The sequence below is a fragment of the Ipomoea nil genome, unplaced genomic scaffold, assembly GCF_001879475.1.
Source record: "Ipomoea nil cultivar Tokyo-kokei standard unplaced genomic scaffold, Asagao_1.1 scaffold0804, whole genome shotgun sequence".
NCBI classification, from domain to species: domain Eukaryota; kingdom Viridiplantae; phylum Streptophyta; class Magnoliopsida; order Solanales; family Convolvulaceae; genus Ipomoea; species Ipomoea nil.
Window position 1 is genome coordinate 2,951,235 of NW_017617232.1, and position 19,084 is coordinate 2,970,318.

General features: G+C 36.5%; 2 protein-coding genes and 1 long non-coding RNA gene across 10 annotated transcripts; 1 reads left to right on the forward strand and 2 right to left on the reverse strand.

Annotated features, from left to right (window-relative positions):
- Nucleotides 1-980: 980 nt before the first annotated feature.
- On the forward strand, nt 981-6,895 carry LOC109177415 (mechanosensitive ion channel protein 3, chloroplastic-like). 5 transcript variants are annotated; one of them, XM_019326793.1, is made up of 14 exons: nt 981-1,255; nt 1,531-1,685; nt 1,779-1,838; nt 2,221-2,381; nt 2,637-2,760; nt 2,852-2,949; nt 3,074-3,187; nt 3,348-3,408; nt 3,531-3,680; nt 3,799-3,909; nt 4,473-4,640; nt 5,030-5,143; nt 5,366-5,422; nt 5,935-6,895. In XM_019326793.1, the coding sequence occupies exons 2-14, from the start codon at nt 1,608-1,610 to the stop codon at nt 6,712-6,714; spliced, it is 2,076 nt and encodes a 691-aa protein (XP_019182338.1). In that variant the 5' UTR covers nt 981-1,255; nt 1,531-1,607; the 3' UTR covers nt 6,715-6,895. The 5 variants fall into 5 exon arrangements, with proteins under 5 accessions (XP_019182338.1, XP_019182339.1, XP_019182340.1 ...); XM_019326794.1 differs by having other exon boundaries at nt 1,599-1,685; XM_019326795.1 differs by having other exon boundaries at nt 981-1,246; nt 1,599-1,685.
- Nucleotides 6,896-8,393: 1,498 nt separating this feature from the next.
- On the reverse strand, nt 8,394-11,236 carry LOC109177416 (uncharacterized protein At5g64816). Of its 4 annotated transcripts, none has more exons than XM_019326800.1 (4): nt 11,083-11,236; nt 10,911-11,048; nt 10,719-10,793; nt 8,394-8,957 (listed from the first exon to the last, which is right to left on the reverse strand). In XM_019326800.1, exon 4 carries the CDS (start codon nt 8,910-8,912, stop codon nt 8,532-8,534), a length of 381 nt encoding a protein of 126 aa, XP_019182345.1. In that variant the 5' UTR covers nt 8,913-8,957; nt 10,719-10,793; nt 10,911-11,048; nt 11,083-11,236; the 3' UTR covers nt 8,394-8,531. The 4 variants fall into 4 exon arrangements, with proteins under 4 accessions (XP_019182345.1, XP_019182342.1, XP_019182344.1 ...); XM_019326797.1 differs by adding an exon at nt 9,737-9,902 and having other exon boundaries at nt 10,911-11,226; XM_019326799.1 differs by lacking the exons at nt 10,911-11,048; nt 11,083-11,236 and adding an exon at nt 9,737-9,902 and having other exon boundaries at nt 8,394-8,944; nt 10,719-10,773.
- Nucleotides 11,237-17,050: 5,814 nt separating this feature from the next.
- On the reverse strand, nt 17,051-18,745 carry LOC109177417. The gene is made up of 3 exons (XR_002053579.1): nt 18,664-18,745; nt 18,548-18,549; nt 17,051-17,065 (listed from the first exon to the last, which is right to left on the reverse strand). It is a non-coding gene; the product is annotated as an uncharacterized LOC109177417 (long non-coding RNA).
- Nucleotides 18,746-19,084: the final 339 nt, after the last annotated feature.

Below are 19,084 nucleotides of genomic sequence, written 5' to 3' on the forward strand. Positions count from 1 at the left end.
CTAACTTAATGTTTTTGTCACTTTTTAGGCAGAAATTTTCATTTTTTTTTTTTACGTATTTTCAAATTATGTTGATCTCTGATATGGCTTGAAAGATTCTAACTCCTCCTCTGTTGCGAGTGTTGAGTGTGAAAACACGTAGGTATTCTAAGCGGAATGCATCCATGCTGTTGTTATCATAAACTTGCCCTGCAAAATTTATGTTTTTGTTGTGGAGGGGTACCCCATCGCCTTCAGAAACATGGCCGCTTCCCCCGGGGACATAGGGCAGTCTCATTTCTTCGCTGTCTATCTCTTTCTCTTTCCAATTTTGCACATTATACCTAATAACGCAAAGTTCCTTAGTTTCTACTTCAGTCATACTGTGGCTGCAGCCAGTGCATGCATGTCTTTTTCGTATCTACACTTAAAAGAAATCGCTTAATTAAGTTACACCTCAAACATTAAATAAAAAATCGTGTTAGTTATTATAACTCAAATGAAGAGCAATATACAGATCATCGTTGTCCCTTAATCAATTAACCAACTTTTTTCCAAACTCCTCAATCTCAGGTGTGTACCGAAGAGCCTCATAAGCGCACCATCCAAAACCAATACTAATGCCAATAAATGGGTTCAAAAACCATAAAAGCGATAACATACTTATTTCACAGCCGACGGGAAAAATAGATTCACTATTTTTGGAAAAATTCGTAGAACAAATCAACATAATCTAAAAATACATAAAAAAAAATTGAAATTTTCTGTAAAAAAAGTGACAAAAACAGCAAGCTAGATGTGTTACTTGTTAGAAATTTATTTAAAATACTAAATAAAAAATAATTAAAAATATAATAACTTAGATAGATCATATTTTAATTCACGATGATAAACAATCAGTGTTAATACATAAGTCTATTTGACTCTTGTGCCAAAATTCAACGACTTAAATTCAACAATTCGATTTTAAAAGGATGTTTGGAAACCCCTGGCTCGCAGCGACTCGGTTGGGGTAAAAGATAGGTTGGCGAGCAGCACAAGTCTCAATTCGCCACGTTTTGTTTTTAATAATTCTCTTGTCTGAATACAATCGTGACACGTAAGAATTAACCCTGTGAGAAATTATCCAAAACAGTTGGTGTAATCCACTTGACGACGCAACTGTAGCGTAGTTTCCGATCACTTCCGGCGGCCACCCCCGGTTTCCTATTCCCAACCCCACATAAAACTATTCCGGTTTCCGCTGAAAAAATCTTTCCATTTCAAGGTGTTTTAGGTGAAAAGTTTGCCCAATTTGCTTGGGTTTTGTAAAGATTCAATTTTGTTTGGGGGTTAGGGCTTTGAGTTTTTGAGGTTGTCTGGAGATTGGGAGAAAACGGATTTCTGCATTGATAATTTCAAATTTGATGTGAGGGATCCGAGTACTGCATAATACTTTGTGCGTCTGTTATTATTATTATTTTTTATTATATTTTAATAATCTTGAGTTGTTGGTGAAGTTCATTAATTTATGCTTCCTTTTTTCTCTTTTTCTATTTTTGGGTAATCTAGGTCTTGACTATAAGGTGCTCTCCCTTATGTGCATAAAGATTGTTTTTTTACTGGAATTTCTTCCTTAGTTTTCAACAATGGCGGCTGCTAGCTCATTGCTGTTGCCCCGTGAAATGGGGATTCATGGGAAATATGGCTACAATTGCCCATCTAAGGTACATGGTCTGCTCTGCCAATCCATGGCCTGAATTACTTGTACTTCAGTATTCAGTAGCCATGATAATAGATTTGGTTATTTATCTTTTCAGGGCATGTTTGATAAGAGCCAGATACATTCATCTACTTCGTTTCTTTCATCTCATTTTTCGGTACAATTCTCAGTTTTGGCTTGAAAATCTAGTTACTGTTTTAATTTTGGCTTTTTTTCCGTCTTTTACAAGCCTTGTCTTCAAACAGTTCTATAAATTATTAGCTTTGGACTTAAATCTTTTGATTGTTCATCTTAATTGAGAATGCATATGTTTGTTTGATGGTAAAAATTTTGAAGTTCTCCAGCCTACTGTTTGGTAAGAGACTAAGAGCACTGCTAAACTTTCTTTCTTGTTCAGCCTTTTGTCTTTAACTAGCATTTACTGTAATTATTCTTGTTAGTTATTTTGATATTCATTTTTATATAATATATATACTCTGGTGTTCACATATCTGCGTTTTGTTGTGCCAAATTCATACTCCTTTGTTTTGCATTTTCAGCGGCAGGACTTTTGGAGTGTCCACCTACTGAACTGTGTACGGCCTTTATGTCTCAGTCCTGTATATAGTAGACATAATATTTTCCTTTGCCAGTCCATATTAAAGCCTACTGGAGGCTTTGATGTTTCTGTTCTCAAAACAGCCGCTTCGATATTGACAAGGTATCTCTTACATTGTCTATCTTGAACTTATGAAAGCATCTGATGCAGTGTTGCAAAAATCGCGCCTAGGCGGTCCCAGGCGCCTAGCGATTTTTTCAACATTGATCTGATGTAAGATTCCCTCTTGTGAAAGCCTATCCCATATTTTATTCTTAAGAGGATTCCTTTGTGCTACTTAAAAGTCACAAATATACTCTCTCATACTTCACATGGTCAATATCAGGAAGTCATGCTGTTTTGATTGTTATTTCACAGTTCATTTAATGCCCTGCACGGAAGCCCGCTTGTGCATAAGTTGGTTCCAGCTGTTGGCGTAATTGCATTTGCTGCTTGGGGTCTCAGCCCACTCATACGTTTTGGCTGGATTCTTTTCCTTCATGTACGTGCTTCCCTCAATGGCCTTTCTTGCTATAGCCTGTTTATATTGTTTGGTTTATAACTATCTTTCTTTGTCTGAAATTTTTTTGCAGAAGAGTGATACTAATTGGAAAAACAGTAACACACATTATGTTGTGACATCTTATCTTCAACCTTTGTTGCTATGGGCTGGAGCTACACTTATATGCAGGTTATAATTGCATTTTTAAAAATTTAATTTAAATTTTTAAAAACTTTTCCTGTATACTTGAAGGCTATATGGATTCAATTTGTGTACTTTTCTAGCTGTTCTAATTAATATGGAAATTCTGCAGAACGCTGGACCCAGTAATTTTACCTTCAGTCCGAGTACAAGCTGTCAAGCAAAGGCTTTTAACTTTTATACAGTCATTATCTACAGTACTCTCATTCGCCTATTGTTTATCAAGGTACCTTTTTTCACGAATTTGTCATGGAAAATTCGCCGAAATTTCTTATCAGGCTTCTTTAGTTGTGATTTTTGGATGACTAATGATTTTTCCACAACTTATATTTTCTGGGTGATTAGTTAGAAAAGTGCTTCATGATGTTTAAACATTGTTTTGGCAGCTTGATTCAGCAAACACACAAATTTTTTGGAGAGACAAAAGACTCAAGTGATGCAAGAAATGTACGTGTCACCCTCCAACATTATTTTTTCTCCTCTTTACTGGATTTTTGGTATTATTTTCTGTTTCCTTCGGGTATAGTTGAAAGAATTTTCACCCTCCAACATTATTCTTGCTTTTGTAGATGGGATTTGAATTTGCGGGAAAAGCTGTGTATACAGCTGTATGGATTGCGGCTGTGTCATTGTTCATGGAGCTGCTTGGTTTTTCCACGCAAAAGTGGCTAACTGCTGGGGGTCTTGGTACTGTATTGCTCACTCTTGCTGGTCGTGAGGTAATGAATTTGTCTCTTACTGCCGTTTCTTCATCTCTCATACCATAATCTACTTTCTCGTTCTTATGTGTAATTTCTTCCGTAACTGTATTTCCAATACTTAAATTTTTTTTTCCAGATATTTACAAATTTTCTTTCGAGCGTAATGATCCATGCGACAAGGCCTTTTGTTCTGAATAATTGGATTCAAACAAAGATAGGCGGTTATGAAGTCTCTGGTTCAGTCGAGGTATGCTTTTACTTATCTGCTATAAATCATATACCGGGATGGGAAACACCGTCAAATATGGCTTGCTAGCTATCTATAGTCAACGGTGGGCTGCTTAGTACCCATGGTTGTAGTAGGCTCTAGGCGCTAGTCAGGCGGTAGAGTAGCGCCTAGACGGTCTAGGCGGCTAACTAAAAAAAAAAAAGGTGCACGTGTGTGGGTGTATATATGTCATATTATATATATATATATATATATATATATATATATATATATATATATATATATATATATATAATGAAAAAAGATTAGCAAGGCCGAGCCGACTGGGTTAACTCGGCTAACTTGACCGAAATGGACGAGTTAACTTGGTCGAGTTAGGCGCTAGACGGCTGCTTAGTCGGCCGAGTTAGGCACCTAGGGGGAAATCGTCACGGTCTAGGGGCGCCTAGCGCGCCTAGACCGATTTTTGCAACAGTAATAGTACCTATTGTTTGTATGAAGCCTAATTTAGAAAGATTGCATGATACTTTTGCTATTTTTAAGAATCAGTTGATTAATGATCAATGTTTCTGTTGTCATAGCATGTCGGCTGGTGGTCGCCCACGGTCATAAGAGGTGATGATCGTGAAGCAATTCATATTCCAAATCATAAATTCACGGTAAACGTGGTTAGGAATCTTACCCAGAAGACTCATTGGCGTATCAAGACTCACCTTGCTATCAGTCACCTCGATGTGAATAAGATCAATGTAAGGAGTAAATTGCAGTCATGAATACATATATATTTGCCGTTTGGTTGCAAGGAGGGAATTAGGGGGGGGAAAGAATAGGGTGAGAATAAAGTAGGAATTCAAATTCCATTGTTTGGTAGGCAATAATAGAATTACTGGGAATTTCAATTATAGTGTTTGGTATATATGGGAATTGAAGTGGAATAAGTAGTATGAAAACCAAAATGCCTATCTAATTGCAATTCCTAGGGAAAGATGTAAGATTAGTAGGGAGGGCAATTTGTTCCTCACACTCCAAACTTTCTTCTCATGTATTATGGAATTGCAATTCCTCTCTACCAAACATGCCAGTGTGTTTGAGAAATTGTTTCCCAATTTCTGACGACGGTAACTTTTTTCGTGAACAGAATATTGTTGCTGACATGCGGAAAGTTTTAGCCAAAAATCCTCAAGTGGAACAACAAAAATTACATAGACGAGTTTTCCTCGATAATATCGATCGAGAGAATCAGGCTCTTTTGGTAAGTTGTTTTAATGTGCCGAAAAGTGCTTTTATTTACAAAGTGATTAGTTTTCTATTATGTAAGAGAAACCGATGATGGCCATTGATGCCACCGGCACACTAAAATGTGTGTAAATATACGGAAAAATGTTTATTGCCTTCCGCACTTTCGATATTTTATTATTATTGCATCCCGGTGTTAATGATCCTAATTCTTTCATTGAACACATTTTCATAACAGATCATGGTGTCTTGCTTTGTAAAGACTTCACATTTCGAAGAGTACCTTCGAGTCAAGGTGAGAGCTGTTCACTATAACATGATTATATGATCATAGATAGTTCATGCACTTACATGGTGGGCATAATAATGGGAAAATTAGATAATGATCGTATCTTTATCATTTGGAATGTATTATTGATGGGCCGAGGGCGAGGGATGCATTTTGGGCCGAGGGTTGTGAGGTTGGGCCAAAGTGCGGAGGCCCATAAAAGAAAAGGCGGAGCGTGGTAGTATGCATTATGGATGACTAACGAACTATGATAGCACTTTTAAGTGCGGTGAGGTTCACGCCAAAGACCTTGTGGTCGAGCGGCATAGTTGTGGCTCCTCAAATGAGAAAGTATGTATGAACAGATACTACATTGTAATAGAGTTCAAATCAGTGTTGCAAAAATCGCGCCTAGGCGCCGATTAGCAGTCGGCCTCCCAAGCGCCCGCCTAGGCGGTCCCCAGGCGCCTAGCGTTTTTTTCAACATTGGTTCAAATATTTAGTAAGATTTATTTTTGGCGTTCATTACCTTTGAACAGGAAGTCATATTGCTGGATCTTCTTAGAGTTATCAGTCATCATCGTGCTCGCCTTGCCACGCCTATCCGCACAGTGCAGAAGATATACAAGGAGGCCGATGTGGATGAAGTGCCGCTTGCTGATTCTGTTATGACTGTTAACCGTGCTAACCACCCGTTCCTCCTGATTGAGCCGTCTTATAAAATTAATAATAGCAGTGAGGATAAGACCAAAGCGGCTACGCCTCCAAGACCTAACCAAGAAAAAGACGGGAAATCTGAGGTGCAGACGACGGCTTCCAAGGCGGTTGATGCTTCCCCGCCAATTGTCGATGGCAACAGAATAGATACTCGCGGCTCTTCAGGGTCTAGTACTGACACCGAACCAGGAGTAGCAACCTCGGAATTGGATGGCAAAATGCCAAACACTGGCTCGGTTCAAAGTAAAAACGAGAGGCAGCAAGTTGACAAGGTAGTTCCTGGGGAGGTAGATGCACCTTCGGCTGTTTCACAGGCAAAACAAGACGGTGAAAGACCCACCACCCCGGCACCATCTCAGGCAGTGGCGAGGCCAACGCTAGAGGAAAACATACTTCTTGGCGTTGCACTCGAAGGATCAAAGCGCACGCTCCCGATTGAAGAAGAAATGACTCCATCCCCATCCCCATCCCCCGCAGCTGCTGCAGAGTCGAAGGAGTTGGCCGCCTGCCGGAATGGGAACAGCGCGACGACCACCACCGGCGGCAAAGATAAGAAGGATGACGCCGGAGTTCAAAGCTCCCCAAGCGATTTGAAAGAATGATAGGAGTGATTTGAATGTGCGCAATAATGCAGTAAGGCCATATTTTTTTAGCGCCGGCATTATTGTGCACTTGTAGAGTCGTACATGTTACCAAAGTTCCACTGTTGTTGTACTGTAAAAGAAGAATCTGCCACCATTGAAGTATTTAAATTGGTCAATACAAATTGTGGTTCTTATTTCAGTTCTTGTTTTCCGGTTCGTATTGTTGAGATAAATTTTTTGTAGTTATAAAGGACTAAATGTGCAGTCAAGGATACGCCGGAGGTGGTGGTTGCAAACATTGCTGGCCAAGCACTCCCAAAATGTGACGTGGCACGACCACTAAGAGCATCCACATTAGTTGAAATTTTTTTTTAGTTTTTACGGATTCAAGTAGGAGAGAGAAGTAGGAAGGAAGAGAATGAATCACGCGCCCAGCTCGACACAAAAGTTTTACAGACACGCGTCTCAAGAATGCTTCCTTCTCCATTTTTTTCAGCAGTAAGGTCCATAAAAAACACAATTTGCAGGAGTAAAAGCTCACCAAAAAATCATCTCCCACATTAGTTAAAAACCCATTTGATGATTTTTATTCTGCAAAAATCATGAAAAAAACATTGGTGTGGATACTCTAACGTTCCTCTCCAACCAAGAGTAGGACTTGCCAATAATTTTATATGTTTAATTAATATATGTATATATTGTAAAATAAATAAAAGAAAATGATTTCTATTGAAAAACAATAAAATAAAAAGGTATTTGAAGTGACTATTTTAATTTATGATACAAATATCAATGGATCGTTTATTATTTAGGTCTGATCAAATGTAAATTCGGACTCTTTGAAGTGAGGATGACAAAACCTCAACTTTTTATCAAAATTTAACTTGCATCTAACTACTACCACCACGAGTCGAGCTGAAGTAGAGCGGCTGATGGGAATCGCCGAAAAACTACTCAGGAACAAGGACTACTCCGGCTACAAAGACTTCTCGTTGTTGGCCCAAGAGACGGAGCCGGAGCATATCAAGAAGCAATACCGCCACCTGGCGCTCCTCCTCCACCCGAACAAGAACACGTACATGTTCACTGATGCCGCCTTCGGGCTCGTCACAGATGCCACTAAGAAGGCGTTGTACAATAACAAGATGTCGCTTTATACGAAGATCGATTAGGTGCCTATGAAGAAACCGCCGATCTCAAGATCAAGACCAGAAACTCCCGGTTAGGAGAAGAAATGTATCGAGTTTTTGCAAATGTGTGAAGAAATGTTTTTGAAACATAGAAACATAATCATATAGAGTTTTAATAAAGCATTTTTGGGCATAATGCATATGGCATTGGAATGCCAAAGGGAAAAATGATATGCATCCGCAAGCCACATAATAAAAATGATATGTATCCAGCAGGGTTGCGGGGCTAGTTCAGTTGATTTAACCCAAATTTTGATCAATCCGAGGAGATGAAGACCTTGTGTGCACTGAATGCATAAAAAGGGGTGAGAACCTGAAAAATGACGCGTCATTTTGCATTTACCTCCTCCAAAGGCTCTGGGAGCTTAGGATGCGTAGGATTAGTCTGGCATAAGCTTGGATAACTAATGTAATAATAAATAAATAAATAAATAAATAAATGATATGCATCCTCAAGCCATATTGTAATTTGTAAATGGCGAATGCACTAAGCTATTATAATAAAGCTAGGAGGGAAAAAGCACTTGGAGTATAACATCAAAAATACATGATCCACAGTTTCAATGGCTGGGTATCCTTCATTAGAGGTCTTCAACACAGTTCTTGAAGAAATGCGGGAGCAGAAAAAGAAAAAATGGTTGCGGATCAAGACAAAGAAGAAGTTGAGAGGCGAAGGCACTCACTTTGACACCTCTTCAGGCAAATGTCATTCCAGTTAGGCACTTGATGCTGGTTAACACACACCGTCCGTGCACATGCGTCAGCGCAAGCATCGAGCTCGGAAACACCACAAACAGTGACACAGGTATCGGGCATTGGGTCTTTAGAAAATGCACCAACCTTCTTCAACATCCTCTTCGAAGTACAAACCCTCTCGCACACAAATATATCATCTGAGTTCTTTTCGCGTCCTCTGGCCCTCTTTAGCCTCTGCTCATCATCTCGTCTCTTCTTCATCCTGAAAGCTTGACCTGCCAGTACAGCTGGAACAGCTGCCCCCAGTAAAGACCACCATAATTCCACCATCACTGCTGCTTGAAAACTAAATTCTTGGACCTCTTTGTTTATAGTCTAGGAAAAAGACAAAGGAAAATAATCAAGTTAGCAATCAGTTTCTAGTGAGCACAAGGAAACACTATTTTTCCACTTATTAATTGCACAACCTAATATTTTCAAGTAACTTTTAGGCAATTCAAAATTCACGTGGTAAGTTGGTATGCAATACACAAAAATTACAGTGATCTAGCATTTTAGCCATGAAAGCCATATTAATTAGCTGTTCAAATGATTGCATTTCCAACACCCAATTCAAGGGTGTCCCAAATTCACAGTTAGCACTTTAGCATTTGCCTTAAAAACTAAAGAGCATGTTCTGACCTGCTGAAAGAATATTCATACAGGTAGAATAAGGAAAAGGGTTTTAACCAGAAGGCACTATGCAGCTGACGGTTTTATAAGAATTTAAGAATAATATATTTCGTTGCTGAATAAAATCTAACTCAAACAAGAGGCATCTTGTCACAAGGAATTGATGTGCAGTAGACATAGACAAAGAACAATTCATAAAAAAGAACAGGGTGAAGTGGTCAAGTGGATACAACTAGAGCCAAGCGAATATGTTGTCTGGTGACCCTTTGAGAAAATAGGGGCAGGAGAGCAAGGCAATGGGAAATTTAGTAGATAATTACACAATCATTCCTTAAATTATGGTCCTTTATGGACTCTCTTGTAGCATCTAAAGATGAGATGAAGCTATAGGTTAACCATAGCATATGTGATATGTGTTTTAATGAAAACTACAATTTGCAACTAGAGGATAATTATCAATTATGGAATATCTTGCTAAATACCTTGCCCTTCCAAGTCAATGAAACCATTATGGAGGAGTTTTCTTAATGTAGCCCAGAGTTGAGTTGTCCACTTAATAGCTTCCAGCAGCCCTCCTCATATTTGAACCTATAGCCATCCTCCACTTAATACCAAGCTCTGGTCCCCCTCAATTCTTCCAAGAACTCACTGATATCAACCAAACCTAGGTAACATTAATGCTAAACCCAAATCTTTAACTTATGTCATCTACAGGTGCTCCGTGACAAAAATCCCCACACTCCCGCTGCCTAAGGTTCAAACATTGGTCTCTTCTCCTAAATACTGTCTGCTGCTTATACTCTTTTTACTATTATTATTATTATTATTATTATTATTATTATTATTATTATTAACGAGAAGCTTTCACATCTGCCAAGTTCCAATCTGCATAAAGTTGTTTAAGTCCAGAAGTTATAGAATTTAGCAATACAACACTGCCAATCTGCATAATTGAATAACACATTCAAATTTCAATAAGGAAAAAAAAAACCAAAGTGATAACAAATTCTTAGTTTCCAAATTCCCAATAGAGTTCATCAAGACATCAACTACAATCCATGCCCAAGTCATCAACATGTTTCCAAATTCAAACAACCAGAGTTAATCAAGACCTGCTTAATTGCATCCAAAAGATAAACTAACAAGAGAAAGCGATTGTGGTGCACACTAACATTACTACATTAGTGTGTACTTAATAAACTGAATAAACTAACAGTGAATAAACTAAAAACTTAAAACTTAAAACATAGTGTTTATTTGGAGCCTGGAGACAAATAGAACTTAAAACTTAAAACTTAATATAACACAGTAAGTCACTAACACACTCAAAACTTAATAGAACTTAAAACTTACAACACAGTAAGTCACTAACACACTTAAAACTTAAAAGCAGTAATTCATATGAATTTGTTTTAATATAAAATTTAAAGTGAACAAATAGAATTATAGAAAATTAGGAATTACCTTGAATAGATTGTTAAATTTTGGAGCCTGGAGACTTGGATTTATGGAATCTGGATTCTGGAGTATGAAGAAACACTGCAAAATTTTTAAAAATAAATATCACTGTGATTTTCTTTATATAAATCAAACTATCAAAGACTTCAAAGTCAACAAATAATCAAATAGAAATTATAAAATTAGTATGTAACTTACCCTAGATAGTTGGAACTTGGAAGAAGGGAAGAACCAAGAATTTGAGAATCTGAGATGGGTGAGGGCGTGATTCGTGAGGCTGAGGCGCTGAGCGACGACCGGCGACTCGGCGCGAGGCAGTGAGCCAGTGAGGCCAGAATACGAGAGGGCTGGCGCCTGGCGGAGGGGCGGGCTGCGACTCCTCTCTCGCCGGAGAGGGCTGCGCGGCTGGCCAGATTTTAGGGACTACTGGACTAGGGTTCGATAAATCGCGATGGGATGAGAGATTGAGATGAGAGCCAGAAGACAATGAAAAATTTGTTAGATGAGAGGTTACAAGTTTGTAAGTTGATTTTGGGCGGTAATTAGTATTTTCGGACAAAAACAACACTATGTACAAACACGGCAGGTAGCAACGTAACGTTTTTTTTTTTTTTTTTAAATCTAATTAAATTGCTAAATTAAAGTCGGTCAAACATCTAAAAGCTAATCAAAAAAATTATTTACCCCAATCTTAGTTTTTCATTTGAAAACGGGAAATTGGAAAATAAGAGAGAACAGAACTTTTGGTACACTACTCGTGTTTGTGTTCGATAATCGTTCGTTTATTAAGATAAATAAACATTAACAAACAAAATTTAGAGTTCAACATAAACGAACAGAGTCTAAACATTCATAAGCTCGTTTGCTAAGAGATCGTGAACAACCTCGTTTGTGTACATTTAATAATGTTCGCGAACAAGCTCGTTTGTGTTCGTTTAATATTTGTTTATATTATCTTTGTAGTTGTGTTACTTGTTTGATTTTTTTTCGTGAACATATATTATTTCTTGTTCACAAACGAATTGTGATAATAAACATGTTCATATGTTTGGTTATTAAGCATTCACGAATGTGTTTATGAACGTGAACGAACATGTTTGCAAATATTCTTGAACATGCTTGTTAACAAACATGTTCATGAACGTGTTCGTTAATGTTAACGAAAATGTTCGTGAACGTATTCACAAACATTAATAAACACTAATGAACGCTTAACAAATGAATACGAACAGGATTTTCAAAACTCTTAACAAACGAACACTCCAAAAATCTTAACAAACAAACATGAACAACCTCCGTTCGTTTATGTTCGGTTCGTTAACCGCCTACCTTTTCCCCTTTGAAGAGAGAAACATATTGGATATATCATATATATATCATGTGTTTATCCATTTTTTTTAATGCAAAACACCCATAAAATTTATTGCATGAATTTAAGAATACACAAATTAAAGGTAATATTCTTAACTAGTACGTACGCTCAAACTGAGAGAAAGTTGCCTTAGGGTCCGTTTGGAAAGCAGGAAAATGACTTCTGGAAAATGTTTTCTGGAAAATGAGTCATTTTCCGGAAAACATTTTCCTTTCCGGTGTTTGGTTGCATTCTGGAAAACTGTTTTTGTGTGTTTGGTTCATTTTCTAGAAAATGAGTAGAATTGTATAATTAAACATTTTAATTATTTTATTTAGAATATTACAACATGTATAATATATAATAATATAATAATATAATAATATAATAATATAATAATAATTTTAAATATAATAATAAAAAAATAACGAATAGTATATCAAAAATATTATGGTGGTGGTGGTGGTGGTGGTGTAGTGGTAGTGGTGTTATTTGTTATATAATAATAATAATAATAATAATAATAATAATAATAATAATAATAATAATAATAATAATAATAATAATAACTGGTGGTGGTATGACGGTGGTGGCAATGGTGGCGGTGGTTGCGGTGGTATGGTGGTGGTGGTTGCGGTGGTATAGTCGTGGTGATGGCGGCGGCGGTGGTGTGATGGTGGTGGTGTGGTGGTGGTTGCGGTGGTATGGTGGTGGTGGCGGCGGCGGTGGTATGGTGGTGGTGGCGGCGGCGGTGGTATGGTGGTGGTGCGACGGCGGTGGTTGCGGTGGTATGGTGGTGGCGGCGGCGACGGTGGTGTGGTGGTGGCGACGGTGGTATGGTGGTGGCGGCGACGGTGGTTGCGGTGGTATGGAGGCGGCGACGGTGGTAGTGGTGGTGGTGGTGGTGGCAGCGGTGGTTGCGGTGGTATGGTGGCGGTGGTTGCGGTGGTATGGTGGCGGTGCTGGTGGTGGTGATGGTAGTGAGGTGGTGGTGGTATGGTGTTGATGATGTTGGTGGTGGTGTGATGTTGGTGTAAAAGTTGGAAAATGACTTCCCCCAAAAAAAAGGGGATGTCATTTTCCTCCAAAACAAGCCTATTTTCCAAAGTCAACGGAAAATGATTTCCGTTGACTTGATTTTCCAGGCACATCCAAACACTGGAAACTTGGAAAATGAATTCAAGAACTCATTTTCCAGGTTTCCAAACACACCCTTAGTGAATCACCTAAAAGCTAAGATCAGAGACACACAACCTTCTAAAATAGTACCAACATAGGATGAGTTAGCTAAAGAGTTAATTCCATCAGATGTTCATTGTCTTTGGACAATTTTAGTCATACTGATGACTTTTTTTATTTTTAGTAAGGGTATGTTTGTCCGTTCATATTTTTCTTTTCTTATTTTTGTAGTTTCAATCGGTTTAATTGGTTTATGACTTTACTAAAAATAAGTTGAAAAATATTGTTACTAAAAATCAGAGATTACCTAACGTTCTAAACCAATTAAACCGGTTAAAACCGAAAAAATAACAAAAGAAAAATATGAAAAGACAAAAATGCCCTTACTAAAAATAAGAAAAGTCATGAGAAAGACTAAAAGTGCCCAAAAAATAACGGGGCGTTTGGTTGGAGAGGGGGAATTACATGGGAAAGGAATTGCAATTCCATGTGAGTTAAATTACTGGAAATAAAGTGGGAATTTAAATTTCAGTGTTTGGTTTACAGGAATAGAATTACTGGGAATTTCAATTTCAATGTTTGGTATACATGGGAATTGAAAGGGAATAAGTAGTATAAAGTCAAAAATGTCCATTGTTATTGTTAGGCATTAATTTTAGGTTAAAAAAGGAATGGATAATTTTGACTCATCACTATCTTTTTTCTTCCTAAAATCCCAAGAATTAAAATACCGGGGAGGGGGGGACAAATTCCATGAAATGAGGGAATTGCATTTTCATGGAATTGCAATTCCTTTCAACTAAACAAAGGAATTTTGTGGCCTTTGAAATTAGGTGGGAATTAAGTAGGAAGGGAATTTAAATTCCCTTCAACCAAATGCCATATAATAATCTGGAATATTAAATGGCAAAAATAATAATATAGGAGTAAATTTGAAACAATCATTAAAGACAATAGATCTCTGATGGAATTAACTCGTTAGCTAAACTACCATTAATATAGTGCTAGCCGAACGAGACATTGAGGCAAAGATTCTTTTTTTTTTTTTTTTTTTTTTTTTTTTTTTTTTTTTAGTTCTAAACAATTTTGAAGTATTGTTTGTCTACTCGGCACGTCTCTTGTCTATAATAGTCTAATAATATCTTATAAGGGGTAATTAGTTGTGAGTGTGGGATGGTGGAGAGGAGTGATACGATATATGTTGAGATAAGGCAATTAATTAGGTAAAGCTCGATCATTGTGTAATGTGTATTACTGACCAAATTAAAGCATATCCTTCTTATTGGAAATGTTCACTAAAATAAAGTCTCCATCTCATGCATGCATCTACAAGAAGTGATCCTTGGAGAGTTGCGTGCACTGGTTGTCATATATACTTTTTGATTGATTTTCTTGCAGTGTTTGTTTTACATGCATGCCTATATCATCATAGAGAAAAATTCATTTTTGGTCATATAACTATTAGGGTCTTATTAATTGCAATTTTATAATGACTTTTTTTTTTTGAATGTTACTGACTCTGTTACAATGTAGTATCTGTTCATAATTACTTTCTCAACCTACTGAAGCACAAAGAGCTAATAACGCCTCAGTGACACCACAGTGCTTCCACTGAAGCTCGAACTCACAACTAACCTTCTATATGGGAGTCCACTCAGGTGTCATATGAGCACAAAGTGCTTGGCGTTAATTTAGTGGCTTAATTATTCAATTTTTATCAATTTTAGTAATTCCGATCCGGCCAAATCGTCGACCATAACTCACCGAAAAATATTAATTAGCCAAATTATGTTTAATCACCAGGACAATTTGCTCTTTCCATCTTTTTCTTATTCCCTATTCCTCCCTCCATCTTCTTCTTCTTCACTTTTGGTCGTATGACTATTAATTGACAATGGGATCTTGTTAATTGCAATTTACGATTGGTCGGAGTGTTCAAAATTGATAAAAAGAATTTTTTGACAATTTTAAAAGTCGTGAATTGCAATTAACAAGACCCCAATAGTTATAAGACCAAAAGTGAAATTTACTCTATTATCATATATTGGGGAAACATTTTGTTATGCAAATTGAATGTCATCAATGTACATTCTCGTTCAAGTTTATAAATTTTTGAGAGGTCGCCAAAGGGTTTATGCATGACTCTTTTTCTGATGTTGTAAGCATGATTATACACAATTTTGTCTTTCCATTCTCTTGTGTGTGTGTATATATATATATATATAGAGAGAGAGAGAGAGAAAATTTTAATTTTGGTCCATTGACTATTGGAGTTGTTTTAATTGCAACACTTGACTTTCAAAAATGTTAATTTAGTACTTTGACTATACAATTTTTATCAATTTTGGTCACGCCGATCAAATTACCGGCCAAATCTCACCGAAAAATTTTAATATGACAAATAATGAGGGTATTTTAGTCTTTTTACTCGTGTTCTTTCTTCTCTAATGAACTTCCCTCCATTTCCGACGAGATTCCTTCTACGATCGGAAGTGGGATTGTTCAGAAAGGTAGAAGCTTGAGAAGGGTAGTATTGAGTAAGAAAGGCTGCCGGGGATTATTACTGATTGGAACACCTAAATCTCCTCCATTATCAGACGGGGGAGACTGCTTCAACCTTGCCCTATCTCTTCTATGCATGTTCATGTGGCCGCCCAGAGCTTGAGCGGACCGGAACTCTCTTCTGCAGAAGTTGCAGGTTTAAGATCTTCTTCTTCTTCTTCATCGAAATCTCAAACATATTTGCCCAGAAAAGAAGCACCACAGATGTGCGCCGCCTATGTTTCTGAGATTTATGAGTATATGCGCCAAATGGAGGTGAATCTTAAGCTTTTTATCCATTCCTTTGAACTTTATTCTAAATGCTTTGATTCTGTACGATAAGAAATGGATTAATGTTGCTTGAAATATTGCCCAATTTGCTTATGGGATGAATGATTTGATGTTATAGGGTCAAAATAGATATTAATCAATTGGTTTTTTCTTTCAAGTGTTTCCTCTATTGTTTCCTCTTCTTACCCACAATTTTGAATCCTTATAAATTCAAGGGAAATCAAAGTCTGAGCGGCACTGGGCTGCGTTTTCTTGATCGGCGAAGAAAAAGTCATCGCCGGAAATTGGGAATATCATGGGAGAAGAAAACAGAGGAGTAAAATTACTAAAATACCCTCATAAATTGACTTATTAAATTTTTCCGGTGAGATTTGGCCGGCAATTTGACCGGCTTGACCAAAATTGATAGAAATGGCATAGTCAAGGTACTAAATTATCATTTTTGAAAGTCAAGTGTTGCAATTAACACAACCCCAATAGTCAGTGGACCAAAATTGAAATTTTCTCTCTCTCTCTCTATATATATATATATATATATACACACATATATATTAGTTACATTCATGTGCGAACTGGTCTTTTCATGTGAACCTGCGAATTGAAGGGATGCACCGCAACGATTACATGAACGCACCACAATTACTACATGCACTGTAACTATATGAATGCATCGTAATTACTGCTCAAATGCACTTATGCACCGCACGCATCTGCGCATCCTCATGCATGTTTGAGAGTAGTTGATGTGCATTCGTGTAATAACTGCAGTGCATTCTTCATAAATTCGTATGAAAAGACTGATTTGCATCCGAACACAATTATATATTTATATACACCCACACACACCGCGTACCCCCACATACACCTTCATTTTGTTGTAACACTTTTGTGTGTGCGCACACTTTAATAAGTTTTCATTAGATTAGTATCAGTGTGTGGTCTTAGTTAATTAGTTGAGAAAACTTGTGGTTTGACAAAAAGTAGAATAAAACTTTACTGGATTTTACTTAGGAAAAAAATAGTCATCTCATCTTGACATCTTCTAAAGGATCGGAGGATGAAACCAACCATTCTGGCAAATTATATTATGAATCATGGTACATATTGAAAGATGAAATAATGATAAAATTTAGAATAAATATCCAAAATGGTTCATCGACTATAGCTAAATTCACAAATTAGTCTTCGACTTTCAATTTCAACCAATTAAGTCATTAACTTTGTAATTTTAACACAATATGGTCCTTTGTCTATTTGACAGTTTGTTGACTGTGATTTTTTAGGATATATATGTAATTTCATGGTCTATCGTCGGTTTTTTAAGGTTCTGGTTGCATTTTCAGACCGCACTGTTACATTTGAATCCACTACCGAAAGCAATCTACCAAATCCGGTCGTATTTCTTCATCCTCCCTTTGAATTCAATGTAGTTGAGTTTGTACCAGAGCGAAGAAGACGACGTGTTTCCGAACCAGTGCAACGTCATCCTGGAGGCCTCCACGTGCTCCGACGATAGCTGAAGGTTCTTCTGGAGATCGTCGATCACGGTCAACAAATGGTCAAATAGATGGAGGACCAAATCGTGTCAAAATTACAAAGTTAAGGACTTAATTGGTTGAAATTGAAAGTCGTGGACCAATTTGTAAATTTAGCTATAGTCGAGGGATCATTTTGGGTATTTACTCTAAAATTTATTTTTTATATACTGAAGTTTTATTTTAATTATATTATATGTTCATTGTTGGTAGTATACTAAAATGAAGTTGTGTACACTAAAAATGAGCATTCAAAAAATATACATGCTCAGTTTTTGTAAAATAGTTAGTTTATTAGTCAATTTTGGCTTATTTGATTACTATTAATTGTTTGACTTAGTTAAAAAAAATCAATATAAGTGTTTGATTAATTAGTTTTTTGTAACTCCAAAATGCTAAAATTTAAAAAGCTGCTCAAAATAACTTTTTTTAATTAGCTTTTTGAGAAAAGAAATTATACCAACCAACTATTAACTAGCAGCTAATTTACCAAACACCTTCCTACAATCAGCTAATGTTATCAACTAGTTATACCCTCTAATTAACACAATCAGCTAACAACAACCATTTACCAAGCAGGGTCATAATATATTAAAAATGAACATGCATGTTAGTGGTCCACCTTCCAATATGAATCATGGTCTATCCTATAATGGCCCTGTTAGGTAAAATAGTTAGCTTATCGGTCAATTTTGACTTATTTGAATACTATTAGCTGTTTGACTTGCTTAAAAAAAATCAATATAAATATTTGGTTAATCAGCTTTTTTTTTTTTAACTCCAAAATCCTAAAATTAAAAAAGCTGCTCAAAGCAACTTTTTCAATTAATTTTTTAAGAAAAAAATTATACCAAACAGCTATCAACTAACAACTAATTTACCAAATACTTTCTACAATCAGCTAATATTATAAACTAGTTATACTCTATAACCCAAACAACTAACATCCATTTACCAAACTAGGGTCAATGATTTAAAAATTCTTAGGAAGGATTGCTTGAATTGGTTGGGTTCACCAAAAAGAAGAAACATTGATCTTTATTTAGATTTGTACAAGAGATAATTCCACCGGAGGTCCCTTATCTTTGGTGGCAATTCTAAATTTAATCTCAGACTATCATTTTTGCCATTTTACATCCAAGACTATCGTTTTGTGGACACTTTTAATCCTTCTCATGATTTTTTATATTTTTAGTAAGGACATTTTTATCTCTTCATATTTTTCTTTTGTTATTTTTTTCGGTTTCAACCAGTTTAATTAATTTTAGGACTTTACTAAAAATTGGTTGAAAAATATGATTACTAAAAATCAGAGGTTACCTAAAGTTTTAAACCAATTAAACTGGTTGAAACTGGAAATATAACAAAAGAAAAATATGAAGAGACAAAAATGCACTTACTAAAAATAGAAAAAATCATAAGAATGACTAAAAGTGTCTAAAAAACAATAGTCTGTGACTAAATTTGGAATTGCC

What these genes read in the sequence shown, in the direction of transcription:
- LOC109177416 (XM_019326797.1), bottom strand. Translation starts at nt 9,763, where the DNA reads ATGGTTTCATTGACTTGGAAGGGCAAG. An exon ending in CATTGACTTGGAAGGGCAAG is followed by an intron (nt 8,958 to 9,736) that starts GTATTTAGCAAG and finishes TCTTTTTCCTAG; the next exon opens with ACTATAAACAAAGAGGTCCA.
- LOC109177415 (XM_019326793.1), top strand. Translation starts at nt 1,608, where the DNA reads ATGGCGGCTGCTAGCTCATTGCTGTTGCCCCGTGAAATGGGGATTCAT. An exon ending in ACTCAAGTGATGCAAGAAAT is followed by an intron (nt 3,409 to 3,530) that starts GTACGTGTCACC and finishes TTGCTTTTGTAG; the next exon opens with ATGGGATTTGAATTTGCGGG. An exon ending in AAGAGTACCTTCGAGTCAAG is followed by an intron (nt 5,423 to 5,934) that starts GTGAGAGCTGTT and finishes ACCTTTGAACAG; the next exon opens with GAAGTCATATTGCTGGATCT.